At 51.5% G+C, this 13989-nt stretch overlaps 1 protein-coding gene across 1 annotated transcript in view; it reads left to right on the top strand.

Annotated features, from left to right (window-relative positions):
* Positions 1 to 955: 955 nt before the first annotated feature.
* The window catches only part of HIVEP3 (HIVEP zinc finger 3), a 75484-nt gene continuing 62450 nt past the window's right edge, over positions 956 to 13989 (top strand). The window contains exons 1-2 of the mRNA XM_066565024.1: positions 956 to 6308; positions 12468 to 12613. Of these exons, the coding sequence (XP_066421121.1) occupies positions 1194 to 6308; positions 12468 to 12613 (5261 nt within the window). The 5' untranslated portion in view covers positions 956 to 1193. The remainder of the gene's footprint in view (positions 6309 to 12467; positions 12614 to 13989) is intronic.

Here is a 13989-nt window from a genome sequence, read left to right as displayed (position 1 = left end):
CACACTCATTTCAAGGGAGTTTCCCTTTAGAAACAGCCCAGGATGACACCCCACGTGTGTGCCACAGAAATTGGATTTGCACCTTTGTTTGGTGACAAAAGGCAGGAAATTAAAGAGGCAACAGTTCAATAAAAGCTCCTCTTTACCTGCCTTTGTTGTAGGTAACGCTGAAGATTAGCACAGCTCAAGAGCAGCTTTTTTCCAGAGAAGATGCCTTGTTATTTGTCAGGGATGTAAGAGGTGTGAGGCAGGGCTTTGGAGTCAGTCGGTTTGGAAGGGAAATACAATTATAAAAACTTTAAACCCCTAAATGTTTGCAGGAGATTAGGAGGAACTCGAGTTTGAAAGCGTTTTAATTCATTTTTCCAAACTGTCTCTGTTTCAAGTTCCTGTCTTTGGTTGCTGCCTCAGAGCCAGGTTTTGTGAGCATTAAACCGAGTCCCTGAGGTTTGCCTGAGTGCAATTTATGTTTCGGTTTAGGCAGACATTCAATGAGTTGTTCTGAATTATTTGTGTACAAAATATTTACTGTTAACCCCGCCCCCCAGAATGAGCAGCGGTTAATTACTTACACACAAAAGCTAAAAAAGTTTTTTTTTTTGTCTGTTTTTCTTTTGTATGTAATTACAGAAATGTGGGAAATACTTTTCCAAGGCTTTTGAACTCCAAAGTGGAACAGAAGGAAGACACAGGGGGACATCCACCGTTCAGTGTTATTTTCCTTGCACAGGAGAGAGAGAGAAAAAAAAATAAAAAAGGATCTTTCTGAGATGAGCACTAAAGTCTCAAGTTTTCAAAGGTTTGCATAACAAACAAGAGACACATTGTGGGTTGCATCTTGACTTTGAAGGCTTGCCACTGTCAACTGAAATAAAATGGCAAGGTTTAAAGCCTTAACCAAGTTCACAAGGAAAATATTTGGACTGAAAGTTTTGGAAAGTTTTCTCTCTTTGAAGTAGTTTGTCATGTGTTACCAATGTGAACTTTATTGACCTTGAAACGTTTTTTTTTTTGAATCAAATAGCAACTAGTGACACTTTAGTAAAATCTTAAATCAACAACCATCTCCTGGCGGCTCCAGCTTCGTAGCAAATGCAGGCAAAACAGGGAATCTACAGAGGAGACCTTTATTATTCCTAAATGAAGCCTGCCAAAACCTTCCCGAAATAGCATTCAAAGACCCTTTTAAGGTCATGGATCCTGAACAAAGCCAGAAGAGCACAAAAAAGGCTGAGGAAAGTCCAAGAAAGAGGCTTCCCAAAGGAGAGGCTTTCCAAGGCAGTATTTCATCCCCAACTACGTACCAGGGCAGCTCTGCTCCTTCCCAAGGAACCCCTCTCCAAGATATCATCTCGCAGCAGCACTTTTCCGGCTCTTTGCCCGTTCCACGAGAGGACCCTCAGGAGAAGCCCGGCCACCAGAAACAACCCAAGCCCTCCTCCTTTGACCACCCCGCCCACGTCCCGCAGCTTCAGCAGCACGCACTGGCACCAGCATTTATGTCCCCGGGGAAGCCGGAGCATGTCCTGGAAGGTCCCACATGGCAGCTAGTTGATCCAGTCAGGCCAGGGCCCTCTGGCTCCTTCCCGTCCCCCGGGCTGCACGCCCACCACGGCCAGCTCCTCCCGTCCCACTCGCCCATCATTCCCACAGAGGACATGCCGGCCGTGCAGAAGGTCTTCATCCCCCGCCCCGCCCAGGTGTCCCTGAAGCAAGCTGAGGAGGTGCACAAGAAGGAGAAGAAGCCCCAGAAGCCGGGCAAGTACATCTGCCAGTACTGCAGCAGGCCCTGCGCCAAGCCCAGCGTGCTCCAGAAACACATCAGGTCCCACACGGGCGAGAGGCCCTACCCTTGCATTCCATGCGGCTTCTCCTTCAAGACCAAGAGCAATCTGTACAAACACAGGAAGTCCCATGCTCACCGGATCAAAGCTGGGCTGGCCTCAGGGATCGGAGCAGAGATGTACCCATCGAGCCTGGAGATGGAGCGCATCGGTGGGGAGGACTTCGAGGAGCCAACGGAAGGGGAGAGCACGGACTCAGAGGAGGAGACGGCAGCAATGTCGGGGCACACCGTGGAGCTGTCGCCCAGGCAGAAGCACACCCTGCTCTCCAGCAGCCTGCTGAGCGCGGGGAGCCAAGGCTCCAGCCACGACCGCTGCTCGTTGTCCCATTCCAGCATGTCCCAGTCCCTCGAGGACAGCTCCCAGTTCGTGGAGCCGTCGTCGGAGCACGCCCTGAGCCATAAGTCTGAGGACACCCACACCATCAAGCAGAAGCTGGCGCTGCGCCTGAGCGAGCGCAAGAAGGTGATCGACGAGCAGGCGTTCCTGAGCCCCGGCAGCAAAGGCAGCACGGAGTCCGGGTACTTCTCCAGATCCGAGAGCGCGGAGCAGCAGATCAGCCCTCCCAACACCAACGCCAAATCCTACGCCGAGATCATCTTCGGGAAGTGTGGGAGGATTGGGCAGAGGACGGCGGCACTGGCTGCAAACACAACCCAGGGGTTCCCACACCTGTCTGGCGATGAGAAGCCCAGCATGGTCCCGTTGTCTGTGCCTAGAACACAGGTGATCGAACACATCACTAAGCTAATTACCATTAACGAAGCTGTTGTGGATACCAGTGAAATCGACAGCGTGAAGCCCAGAAGAAGCTCTCTTTCGAGGCGTAGCAGCATTGAATCCCCAAAGTCTGGTGCGTACAGAGAACCGTTTCAGTTCGATATCAAGTCTGGCTCCAGCAGCCAGCTGGATGCAGCGAAAGTCCTGGCATCCCACGGTGAAAAAATGAAGCCCGAACAATCATTGTTGTCACTTCAGCAATCCCACAGTGCCACAGAGACAGTGCCTCTCCTAAGAAGCCACTCAATGCCTTCTGCTGCATGCACTATAAGCTCCCCACACACCTTTAGAGGTAGCTACTCATTCGATGATCACATCATGGAGCCGGAAGTCTTAAGCCGCAGCCAAGCGTTTTCCTCCCACCCTCGAATGCTAAAACGCCAACCAGCTATCGAGCTACCCTTGGGAGTGGAATACGTCTCAGAGGAGGTCGGCTCTGCCAGCAAAGAAACTGTTCCCAAACCTCCCGAGGAGCCTGAAACCAAGGAAAGCGATCTTACCAAAAAGTCCCGCAAGGGCCCGAAGGCGAAAGGGTTCATGTACGAGTGCAACGTGTGCGGCGCTCGCTACAAGAAAAGGGACAACTATGAGGCCCACAAGAAGTACTACTGCTCAGAACTGCAGCTCTCCAAGCCCCGCTCTGCCACGTCCCACACCTCCTCAGAGCCGGAGAAGAGCGCGGCGGATCCCGACGTGTGGCCCCAGATGATGCATTACAAGCTGGGCAGCACCTTGGAGCTCACCCCGCTGCGCAAGAGGCGGAAGGAGAAGAGCCTCGGGGATGACGAGGAGCCTCCATCTTTTGAAGTGTCTGACACCCCCTCCTCCAGCACCGGCCCAGGCACTCAGTTTGCAAACCTGGCCTCATCTGAGGTGGCTCTAAACCTGACCCGTGAATCCATGAAGTCACCAGCAGACTCGGGAAAATCTGCACCTTCCGAGGCCAGTGCCAGCTTCCATTCCAGGAACACCAAACCAGCTTCGAGCGCAGAGGGCAAGGAGAGGAGAACAACCTCCAAGGAGATCTCTGTGATCCAGCACACGAGCTCCTTTGAGAAGTCAGACTCCATCGAGCAGCCCAGCAGCTTGGAAGAGGACAAGCCCCTGTCCCAGTTCCCATCTCAGCCCACGCCCCAGCACAGCCGCCCCCCTCACTCCCTGCAGCCCAGGCTCGTCCGCCAGCCCAACATCCAGGTCCCCGAGATTCTGGTCACGGAAGAGCCGGACAGACCAGAAACAGAGCCAGAACCTCCTCCAAAGGAGCCAGAGAAAACCGAGGAGTTCCAGTGGCCGCAGAGGAGCCAGACTCTCTCCCAGCTCCCTGCAGAGAAGCTCCCACCCAAGAAGAAGCGGCTCCGGCTGGCAGAAATGGCCCAGTCCTCCGGGGAGTCCAGCTTTGAGTCCGTCTCTCTCACCCGGAGCCCCAGTCAGGAGAGCAGCCTATCCCACGGCTCCAGCCACTCAATCTCCTTTGACCGGGATGACCACACCAAGCCAGAGTCGAGTAGCCAGCCCTCCGAATCCCACCCAAAACCTCCTGGTGTTGGCTCCCATATGCTGATGGTCCCCAGCCACCATCACCATTCCAGGGAAATGCGGAGATCTGCTTCCGAGCAGACGCCCAACGTGTCCCACCCTTCCCAGATGTCAGAGACTCGCAGCAAATCCTTCGACTACGGGAGTTTGTCGTCCACTCCTGCCTCCACCCCCGGCCCCTCCACCTCCTCGGCCCCCCAGGAGAGGAGGAAATGCTTCCTGGTGCGGCAGGCATCCCTCACCAGGCACCCTGAGCACGAGCCAGACCCGGCCCCGCTGGGCTGGCCGGACACGGAGGATCCAGCTCCTTCTTCAAGTAAATCTCCTGCCACGAGTTTGCCCCATCAGCCGACCACATCCTCCCCTTTGCCTTCTCACGGCACCTACCCGAGTGACAAGAGCCAGCCAAAGGACAGCCCCGAGCCATCCTACAGCCCGCCATACACAGAGGCTCTGCAGGTGTTCCACCACCCCGTGCCACAGCTGACGCTGCACGAGAAGCACTTCATGGCCCCTCAGGTTTCCATATTCCCCTACCAGCACCTCCTGCCACAGCCGGGGCAGTCTGCAGAGCTCTTCGCTGCACACACCATGTCTGACATCCTCTCTGCCCAGTTCTCCATGCCTCAGATCCCTCCCTCCATATTCCAGACCCCACCGCTGCCCCTCCCGCAAACGCTCATCCACCCAGGCCCGCTCCACATCGCTCCTCCCTTGATGTCTCACCCCGCCGAGGTGTCCTTCAGGCACCCTTCGTTCCTGCCCGTGCACTACCCTGGCTCCTCCCCGATCCCCTCAGCCTTCTTCCTGCCTCTTCAGTCTCAGTTTGCCCTCCACTTGCCAGGTGATGCTGGTGGACATTTGCCACAGATCAAATCCAGTTTGTTCTCGGCAGCAGGAAGCTCCAGCCTGTCCCCGTGCACGGATTATGACTCGGACAGCAGGTTGCACCCTCTGACCTGCGCAGCGAGTCCCGCGCTCTCTGTCACCGTGACCCAGCTCGTCGTCCCCACCCGGACAGAGCCCATGGTGTCCCTGGTTGTCCCCGTCCGCATCCAGACCAACATGCCCTCCTACGGCAGCGCCATGTACACCACGCTCTCCCAGATCCTGGTCACACAGTCCCAGTGCAGCTCCTCCACCATCGTCCTCCCCAAATTCGATGACCGACAGCCCAAGGGCGCCCTGGTGTGCAGCGCTGATGTCCACGGGCTGGGGTTTGACCTGGCCCAGATGATCACAGAGGAGCAGAGAAGCCTTTTCCAGAGCCCGTACCTGAGAGTTCCCCTGCCCTTGCCAGAAAGAAAGGGCTACATGCCCCTCACCTGCCCCTCAGACAGCGTCCTCGGCCTGGAAGGGGGCCCCTCCACAGTTGGGGGCAGCAAAAGGATGCTGTCCCCAGCTGGCAGTTTGGAGCTGACCATGGAGACACAGCAGCAGAAGAGAGTGAAGGAGGAGGAAGTGTCTGAAGCAGAGGAGAAGCTGGAAGTGGTGAAGCCACCCAGTGCAGTAGAGGAAGGGAAAAAGCAGGATAAATCTCACTTCCTTGCAGAAAGCCAAGACAGGGTGGAGGTTGAGACACCACCCAGCGTGTCCGTGGAGCAGTCGGAGCCAAAGGAAACCCCGAGCAGTTCCCAGCAGGCAGCGTCCCGGCCGGGTTCCCCGAGCTTTGAGGCACTGCAGGAGTACGAGCAGCCAGCTGGCAAACAGTTCCTCAGCCAGGAGCCTCTGCAGCCCGTCAAGAAGGAAGACTCCAAAGAACCGGTGGAGCAGCCTCCACCAACCCCTGCCAGCACTGCCCCCGTGCCCGAGGGCGCCGCCGGCGCGGGGAAGGCTCGGGAAGGCACCGACACCAAGAAGGTCCTGCAGTTCCCCAGTCTCCACACAACCACTAATGTCAGTTGGTGCTATTTAAACTACATCAAGCCAAATCACACCCAGCAAGCGGATGGGCGCTCCTCGGTGTACGCCAGCTGGTGCATCAGCCTCTACAACCCCAACCTGCCCGGGGTGTCCACCAAGGCAGCCCTGGCCCTGCTGAGGTCCAAGCAGAAGGTGAGCAAGGAGACCTACACCATGGCCACCGCGCCGCGGCCTGAGGCGGGCAGGCTGGTCCCGGCCGGCTCCAGGAAGCCCAAAATGACCGAGGTAATGCAATCCTATCTCTTTCTCCTGATCCATTTGGATGCGTGGGTAGAGGGGGCTGAGGGCCTGGGCGTGGCTGTGCTGAGCGTGGTCGGGGTTTACTCGTCCCGCTGGCGCTGTGGGAAGCGCCTGTTCTCAGTGAAGCTCTTAGAGTGAAGAGCCCAAACCCCACCGAAAGCCCAGCCCAGGAGGCAGGAGAGCCTGCTGCCAGGCCAGGTTTCTGTTCTCCAGTTCCTACTTGCTTTGTAGCCCAAAAAGTAGGAATCACCACCACCACCCCACCAACCACCACTGCTCCAGCACAAAGGATTAGACTTCATTTGCATTTGTCTTGATATTTGAAATAGCTTTACAACTTCTTTTTTTTTTTTCTTTTTTTTTTTTTTTTTTTTTTTTTGTTTAAACGCTGTTATAATTCCCTGCATTTTGCATGTTAGAAACGAAGAGAAAGGATTACCTTGGGGAAATGGGATTCTGTCTGGTTGTGCATCTGCTCATCTCACATTAATGAACATGGAGAGGCATGCTTAAAAGTATTTAAAAAATATTACAGGGAGATTTGCAAGTGTATTTAGGCCCCTGAAGAAGCACAAAGGCTGACAGTGACATTTATAAAAGTGCCTCAGCTGGTCAGACACATTTTGTTAAACACCCCTGTGGTTTGGTCCGTTTGGTCCATAGCTGTCCACCTGCTTTTCCAGGTATTTAAGGATATTTTATGCCTGGTTTTAGAGTTAAGACTTCACAGTGGCTTCCCAGGGGCAGGGCTCCCCCAAGGCATTGCCCACACGGGCACAGAAGTCTTTAAGACTCTCCTGTGAGCTGCCTAATTTTATGTATCTCATTTTAAAGCCAGACTTTACCCTTCCTGCTTAATGCTGAACCAAACAGATCCCTTTAATCCAGATCATGTTCATGTAGATTAGCAAACAGAATCGCTCTAAAGATTTTGCAATTTGATATTCATCTCAAGTCAATTTATATTGATGGATTATTCATTTTAGTTCTGTGTCATGAAATGAACTCTGAATATTAAATTTATCATAATCGCTGCTGCAGCTGCTGCTTATAAATATGTCTTAAAATACACAGTAGAATCACTTTGATTCAATAAATCTTTATTTCTATTCAGCATTTCCATCACTCTCCTGCAGAAATCCAAGAGACAGATTTCTAGGGACATGGGGGCAGATAATTACCTGAGCAGTGCAATAACCACGCTGAGATTTATGCACGATTTCTCCAAGGGTTTTATCCGAGTGGTGCCGCAGCACCCTGGATTTCAATCCCTAAAGGAAGTGCCTGTGCTGCTCTGAGCCCTGCTCTTTGCCATGGTGCTAAAACCCACACCCAGTGAGTGTCCAGAGGTACCAGACCCTCCCTCCCTGAAGGGAAAGGTTAAACAGGGGTTAAAGGGTTAAAGGGTTCAGCCCTCACTCATCCAAACCCACATTTCACTGCATGCATTTCCCCCAAAGCCTCCAAACCCCCTTAGCCAACCCCTCCAAGCTGCCTGGTGGTGCAGGTTCAGGTTCCCATGGCTCAGTTTGTGAAGGGTTCACCCTGCCCAGTTCACCTGGCACCAGCAGATCCTAACCCAGCCCTGCTCCCACGTGGCCGGCAGAGCCCTGAGAGCTGCAGCAAGCAGAGATAAACCGAGTTCTTGCCAAGCACAGCATTAATTTGTGATCAGTGGGGGTGAAATCCTCCGTGCAGGGTGTGAAACACGGGTAGGGAAGCAGCAGCTGCCAGGAGGTGCAGCAGCAGTAGCATCACTCCAGGGCTGGAGCCCAGCCCTCAGCTAACTCTGCTCTGGCTCCTTGCCCTCCCTGTTCCCTCCTCCATGTAACTCCAGGGTGTCCCTGGGCCTCCCAGGAGATGTAAAAAGCTCTGGTGTTTTGTACAGTTATGCATGCAGCAAACAGTAGTTCTGTACGTGCTGTCTCCGTCCTTGCCTTGGGGTTTAAATTTCCAGTGGGATTTGCTGAGCAGAAAATTCTGGAATTCTGGAGTGGCTGCGTGCTCCAGCGTGCATGTAGGGATGGCTGGTGACACTGTACTGGGGCTTGCACTCTCTGTAAATTCCAACAAGACTGTAAAAGGGGATAGTAGTGACTGTATGATTTTGGCTCTCTGGTGCCTTTCATCTGTCAATGTTTTTGTGCTTTCAAAAGTTGCAATAAATAAACCTCATGCTACATCTAGCAAGTCAACTGTTTTGTATTCCTCAGTAAACCTGGGAAGGTTGTCCCTAGCAGTGCTCTGAGCCCGTAGCTACCATCAGGAGGTGAAGTCACAACCCTAAAAGTTTAATTTTTGAGGGTTCTGAGTGTCTCCTGCTGCTGATTTCCTCACTGTCATCTCCATGCCCACAGCCACCAGCTCAAGACCATTCCTGCTATTAAATGGTTCCAATGGCTCCTGGCACTGCCCTGGGCTTTTTGTCATGAAATTCCTGGCACTTTTAGGGACACAGGACTACACAGGGACCACTCCCAGGAGGCTTCTAGGATGGGTGTGTGGATGGTGTGGCCATGGGGCTGACCTGGCCCCAAGCCCTGGGTGCATTTAATGCTCTGAGCTGAGCTCCTGAAATTCCTGGGCAAATTTGAAATGCTTCACCCCAGCTTTGCAAAGCAACTTTTGAGTGAGTCCATCCCTCCTCCTGCTGAGCATCCCGTGGTAGTTCCAGCAGCTGAGAAGGCTGGGTTATATCCCCCTGGATTGTGTAGGATTCTGTTGGAGCTGCTCACTCTGTGGCTTCCCCCAAAATCCCTGTTGGATTCTGCAGGATTCTGTTGGAGCTGCTCACTCTGTGGCTTCCCCCAAAACTCCCCCTGGATTCTGCAGGATTCTGTTGGAGCTGCTCACTCTGTGGCTTCCCCCAAAACCAGGGGAGACAAGGAGGCTCCACTGGGGTGATTCATCCCCCACAGACCAGGCTGAGGTGAGGCAGGTGAATCCCTGCCAGCCAGAGCCAAGGGTGCCCAGCTCTGCTTCAGCCTTCAGGGGCTGCCTGCAGGCCAAAACCCCTCTGAAAACTGCTCTCAGCTGCCTGCAGCCCTCCATCAGTTACAGAGAATGTGAGGATATGGATCCAGGACCCTCATCCCGGATATGGACTCAGCTGCATGTCAGACTGTGTGAGAGGTGACCTGGGGGAAAGGCTCTGCTTTCCTTTCTCTGGAGATCCCTGGGGGGCTGTAGGGGACCAACCTCCCAACGTTTCATTCCAGGTTGGAGAGCTCTCCCTGGCTTTGTCCTGTTGGGATTTAGGGGGCAACATCCCATTATTTTGTTTCGGGTTGGAGAGCTCACCTGCATTTGTTTTGTTAGGATTTAGAGGGCAAAATCCCATTATTCCATTCCAGGTGTGGAGAGCTCTCCCTGGCTTTGTCCCAGGATTTAGGACATCCCAACATTTCATTCCAGGTTGGAGAGCTCTCCCTGGGTATGTCCTATTAGGATTTAGGGGGCAAAATCCCATTATTCCATTCCAGGTGTGGAGTGCTCTCCCTGGCTTTGTCCCAGGATTTAGGACATCCCATCATTCCATTCCAGGTGTGGAGAGCTCTCCCTGGGTATGTCCTATTAGGATTTAGGGGGCTAAATCCTATTAGGGGGCTAAATCCTATTAGAATTCCAGGTTGGAGAGCTCACCTGCATTTGTTTTGTTAGGATTTAGAGGGCAAAATCCCATTATTCCATTCCAGGTGTGGAGAGCTCTCCCTGGCTTTGTCCCAGGATTTAGGACATCCCAACATTTCGTTCCAGGTGTGCAGAGCTCTCCCTCATCCCACCCACAGAGGCAGCTTTGATGTTCAGGTCCATCCTATAACAAACAACGTTCATCGTGTAGGTGAGGTGTCAGGGCATGACTTAAACCTTGGGCTGGACAAGGTTGAGACACAAAACCCCCTCAACAAGTGGCAATTTAACAGTGAAGTGGCAATTTAAAAGCAGATTTGGCCCTGGGAACGTGTGGGGAGGTGGAGGATTCTTTTCTCCCGTGGGTTTTGTGGCTTTCTCTGGGCTGTGCCCTTGGCAGCGAAAGGAAATCACCCAGGAATGCTGATTTATGTCAGGCTGAGGTGGCTGAAACCCAAATTTGTGTGAATGTGTGTGAATGTGGGGTAAACCTGGGGGTTCAATGTACAAATTCTGCAGATGCCCCCTCTCCAGACCTTTCAGATGTGCATTTCAGAGAGAGCATTTTCCAGGGACAGAGATTTGGGAACAGACACTCCACATGCTCAGGGTCACCCCAGCCACTTCTCTTCATCCTTCATTTTTCCAGGTGGCAAGAGCTGGATAACCTGGAGGCAGCAATTAAAAAACGTGTCAGATGCAGGAATATTTTGTGTGTTGACAGAGTGACAAAACTATCCTTTGTCTCCTTAAAAAGGATAAAAGCCCAAAAGTTTCTTTCCTCAATTAGCAAAAAAGACACCTCATAAGACCTAAGAAACTTCACCTCAAACTTAAGGATAGCCAATTGGACAGAAGCCATGAATTTACTAGAAAAAGAAGAAAACAAAGAAACGAATTGCTTTTGTGAAGTGTTTTACCAAGAGCAAGAGCCTCTTGCACCTGGCTCGGTTTTTCTCTGTAAAGAGTTTTCTTATTTTACCTTTTATTAAAACTTTTTTATTTCTAACACTACCACAAAAGCCATCCTGCTAATTTTATGCCTTCTAAAGTAGCTGAGCTATCTTAAGTGTAATATAAATCTTCAAAAACTTATGAGACCTTGTTGGAACCCAGGAAATTTCTCTGATTGCCCTGGGTGACTTGAGACCCTGGCAGGGGCTCAGAGACCTTGGAACAGAGTCAAAACCACCTGTGCCTTCCATTTTACCCCATGGAAACAATTACTAACTCTGTGTGAGGATTTACAAGCCACAAGAGTTTGAGTAGAATGATAGTGAATTTGCCACAGGGTGAAAATGTAGAATTTTGGGGTTTTAGAATGGGGGTTCAAGAGGCAAAATGGAGGAATCTGGGCATGTCCTGTCCTTCTTCTTCTTGTCCTCCATCTTCTGCTGTGATGGTGGCACTTCTGGACTGGTTTAGAGACAGACTGTCTAACATAGGTGATAGGTATTGGAAAATTATTGTAAATAAAGTACAGGTAGTTTTTAGTATAAAAAGATAACACCACCCCAAGGCGGTCAGTGTGCCACAACCCAACCTGCCAGACAGACCTCGGCAGGTCAGAGAAAGAATGTGCCAGGAAAATGAATCCACAAACACCAGAGGTTTATGTCCAGAAAGGAGACAGAGGAGTCCTTTTACTTTATTCCAATCAAGGCAGAGGCCATGGGGCATCCCCTGGGGTCTCTCCAGTTTTTGGAGGGTGCAGCCTCCTTTTTATCCCAATTTCCAGCTGCATTTCCCTTCTCTCTTTCCCCATTTCTGAGGCACTTGAGAGGTTCACACTCCCCAATACACCTGATCCCAAAGATTCCCCTCTAATGTACAACCCTCCCTTTTGGTTGTTAATTCTTACAGAATTTAGGGGTTTTTCTTCCCCATTGTTTCTTTCATCTTTCAATGTCCAATTTCATTTATCAGCAAACCTAAAGTTTATTTGTAAAATCAAATATCTTTTTCCATTCATCAATCAGTGGAATCCTCCCCATTGCTTCTTTTATCTCCCAGTGCTGGTTTTATCTCCCAGCAGACCCACAGCTGGTTTGGAAAGACAAATCCACTATTCCTCTCAAATGTTATAGAAAAGAAATAATAAACAACCTTGAAAACCAGAACAGAGGAATCCTGACTCCTTCCTTGGTCCTGGGGCTGGGAAAAAAGAGATTTTCTAACACCTTGGGCTCATCTTGACACCAGAGAGACCCCATCAAGACCCGGCTCAAAAAAGGCCCCTCTATCAGTCAGGGGTTACAGCAAATCCCCCACAACCCTGAGAGCCCCAAATCCAGCAGCAGGGCCCCAAATCCAGCAGCAGGGCCCCAAATCCAGCAGTAGGGCCCCATATCCAGCAGCAGGGCCCCATTTGTTGGGGGGGGTGCCCCAATTCCAGCCCCTGGTGTCAGGATCAGTGCTGGCGCAGCGCTGGCTCTGCTGGGGCTGTTTGCTCTGTGTGTCCTGCCAGTGATTCTGTCTGTAATCATGGATTGTTTTGCTCTTTTGGGGAGATAGGTTCATTTGCCTTCGCTCCTTTCTAATGAAGGTCGAAAAGATATAACTAGAGCTGAGAAGGAAGAGGAGAAAAGGGGAAAATCAGAAGAAGAGGCTCTTGTGACCAAGCGAGGGGAGCCGGTGAGGATCAAGATCTTTGAAGGAGGGTGAGTGTCTCATTTTATTTCTCTTCTTGTGTCTCACACTTGTGTGGAGTTGTTACAATGATGGCAAGGTGCCACTGGAGGTGAGCAGATGGAGCTGGATTTCAGTTTATTTTCCACAGCCACTGTTATAAAACTCAGCCCTCCACATCTGGAGTGCAATAATTTCCTATTTTTGAGCTGTCTTTAAGTCAGCAGTCACCTGGATCTCTTTTCTGAGTGGGTGGTTGAGTGAAGAGCACAAATCCATCTCGCAGCTGTCTCTGAGGTGATGCAGGTGCACTCTGTATCTGCTCAACCTTTCCAGAGCCTTCTCCTGCCAGTGATGGTCCTGATGGTTGTTCCCATTCTGAGGAGGCTCTGGGCAGGTCTTTCCTGATGCCTGGGGTTTGGGTGGGGAACTAAAGAAGCGTTTTGTTCATGTGATTTCCATCCCACCCAACTGAAATAGCTCAAACCAGAATGGATGCAAGGCTTTAATTTGATGTGTATCTTAAACCTTGGCTCCAGGTAATCCAGGGGGCGCCTCAGGAATTCAGCACTGGTCTAAAGCTGCTGTTTATCTCTTTAAAATTTTTAAAAATAGCTCACAAGCAATGTGTCTGGGGGTTGCAATTAAAGATCATCCTTCCTGGGTGTTGCAGAGGGGGCCAAATTGGTGCAAGCAATGTCCAGCAGGATTTTGTTCTGCCCTTGCTGTTGGGTGCTCTTGGTTTCTGTGTGTTAGAAAAAGGCTTTCATTAGGCTGTGCTTGTGGTTTTTCTGCTGCTACCAGATGAAGTTTGCTCTTATTTTAAAATACCTTGTTAGCAGATGGCCAAACTAGCAAAGCAAGAGGGAAAATCAGTGCTTGGGGAGAGGACAGCTGCTTGTTGGACAGGAGAGCTCAGCTCTGCCCCAGCTGTGGGCGTTGTGTGCCCACCTCAGGTTTGGGCAGGGATGGGGGATGCAAAGAGCCAAACAGGGCCAACCCTGCCGTGGCTGTGGCCTGATATGGCTCAGGGAGCAGCAGAATGAGAGATTTGAGGGGCTCAGGAAATCTCTGTCACCCTCCTGTGGCAGATGGGACCCCTGGGAGCCACTGGGATGGTGTCTTGGTTTGGAAAGACAGGAGTCTGCTAAGGAAGGCAGGAGCCTCCCCTGAAATGGAGAATGTAAACCCTCCCCACCCCTCTGAATTGCTGTAAATTTTAAATTAAAGGGGCTCTCAGGCAAAAATATGCGAGCAGGAAATAACAGTTCTTTATTAGGAATGAAAATGAAAGGATAAAATGAACAATGCAGTGAACTAAAGCAACAGTGCCAGAGTCAGAGCCCAGCCTGACACCCTGTGGGTCAGGCTGGTGGCAGCAGAACCATTGGAATTGTGGCTCAGCCCT

The sequence above is a fragment of the Molothrus aeneus genome, chromosome 23 (assembly GCF_037042795.1).
Source record: "Molothrus aeneus isolate 106 chromosome 23, BPBGC_Maene_1.0, whole genome shotgun sequence".
NCBI lineage: Eukaryota > Metazoa > Chordata > Aves > Passeriformes > Icteridae > Molothrus > Molothrus aeneus.
Note: the sequence above shows the minus strand (reverse complement) of the source record. Positions and strands in the feature narration are given on the sequence as shown.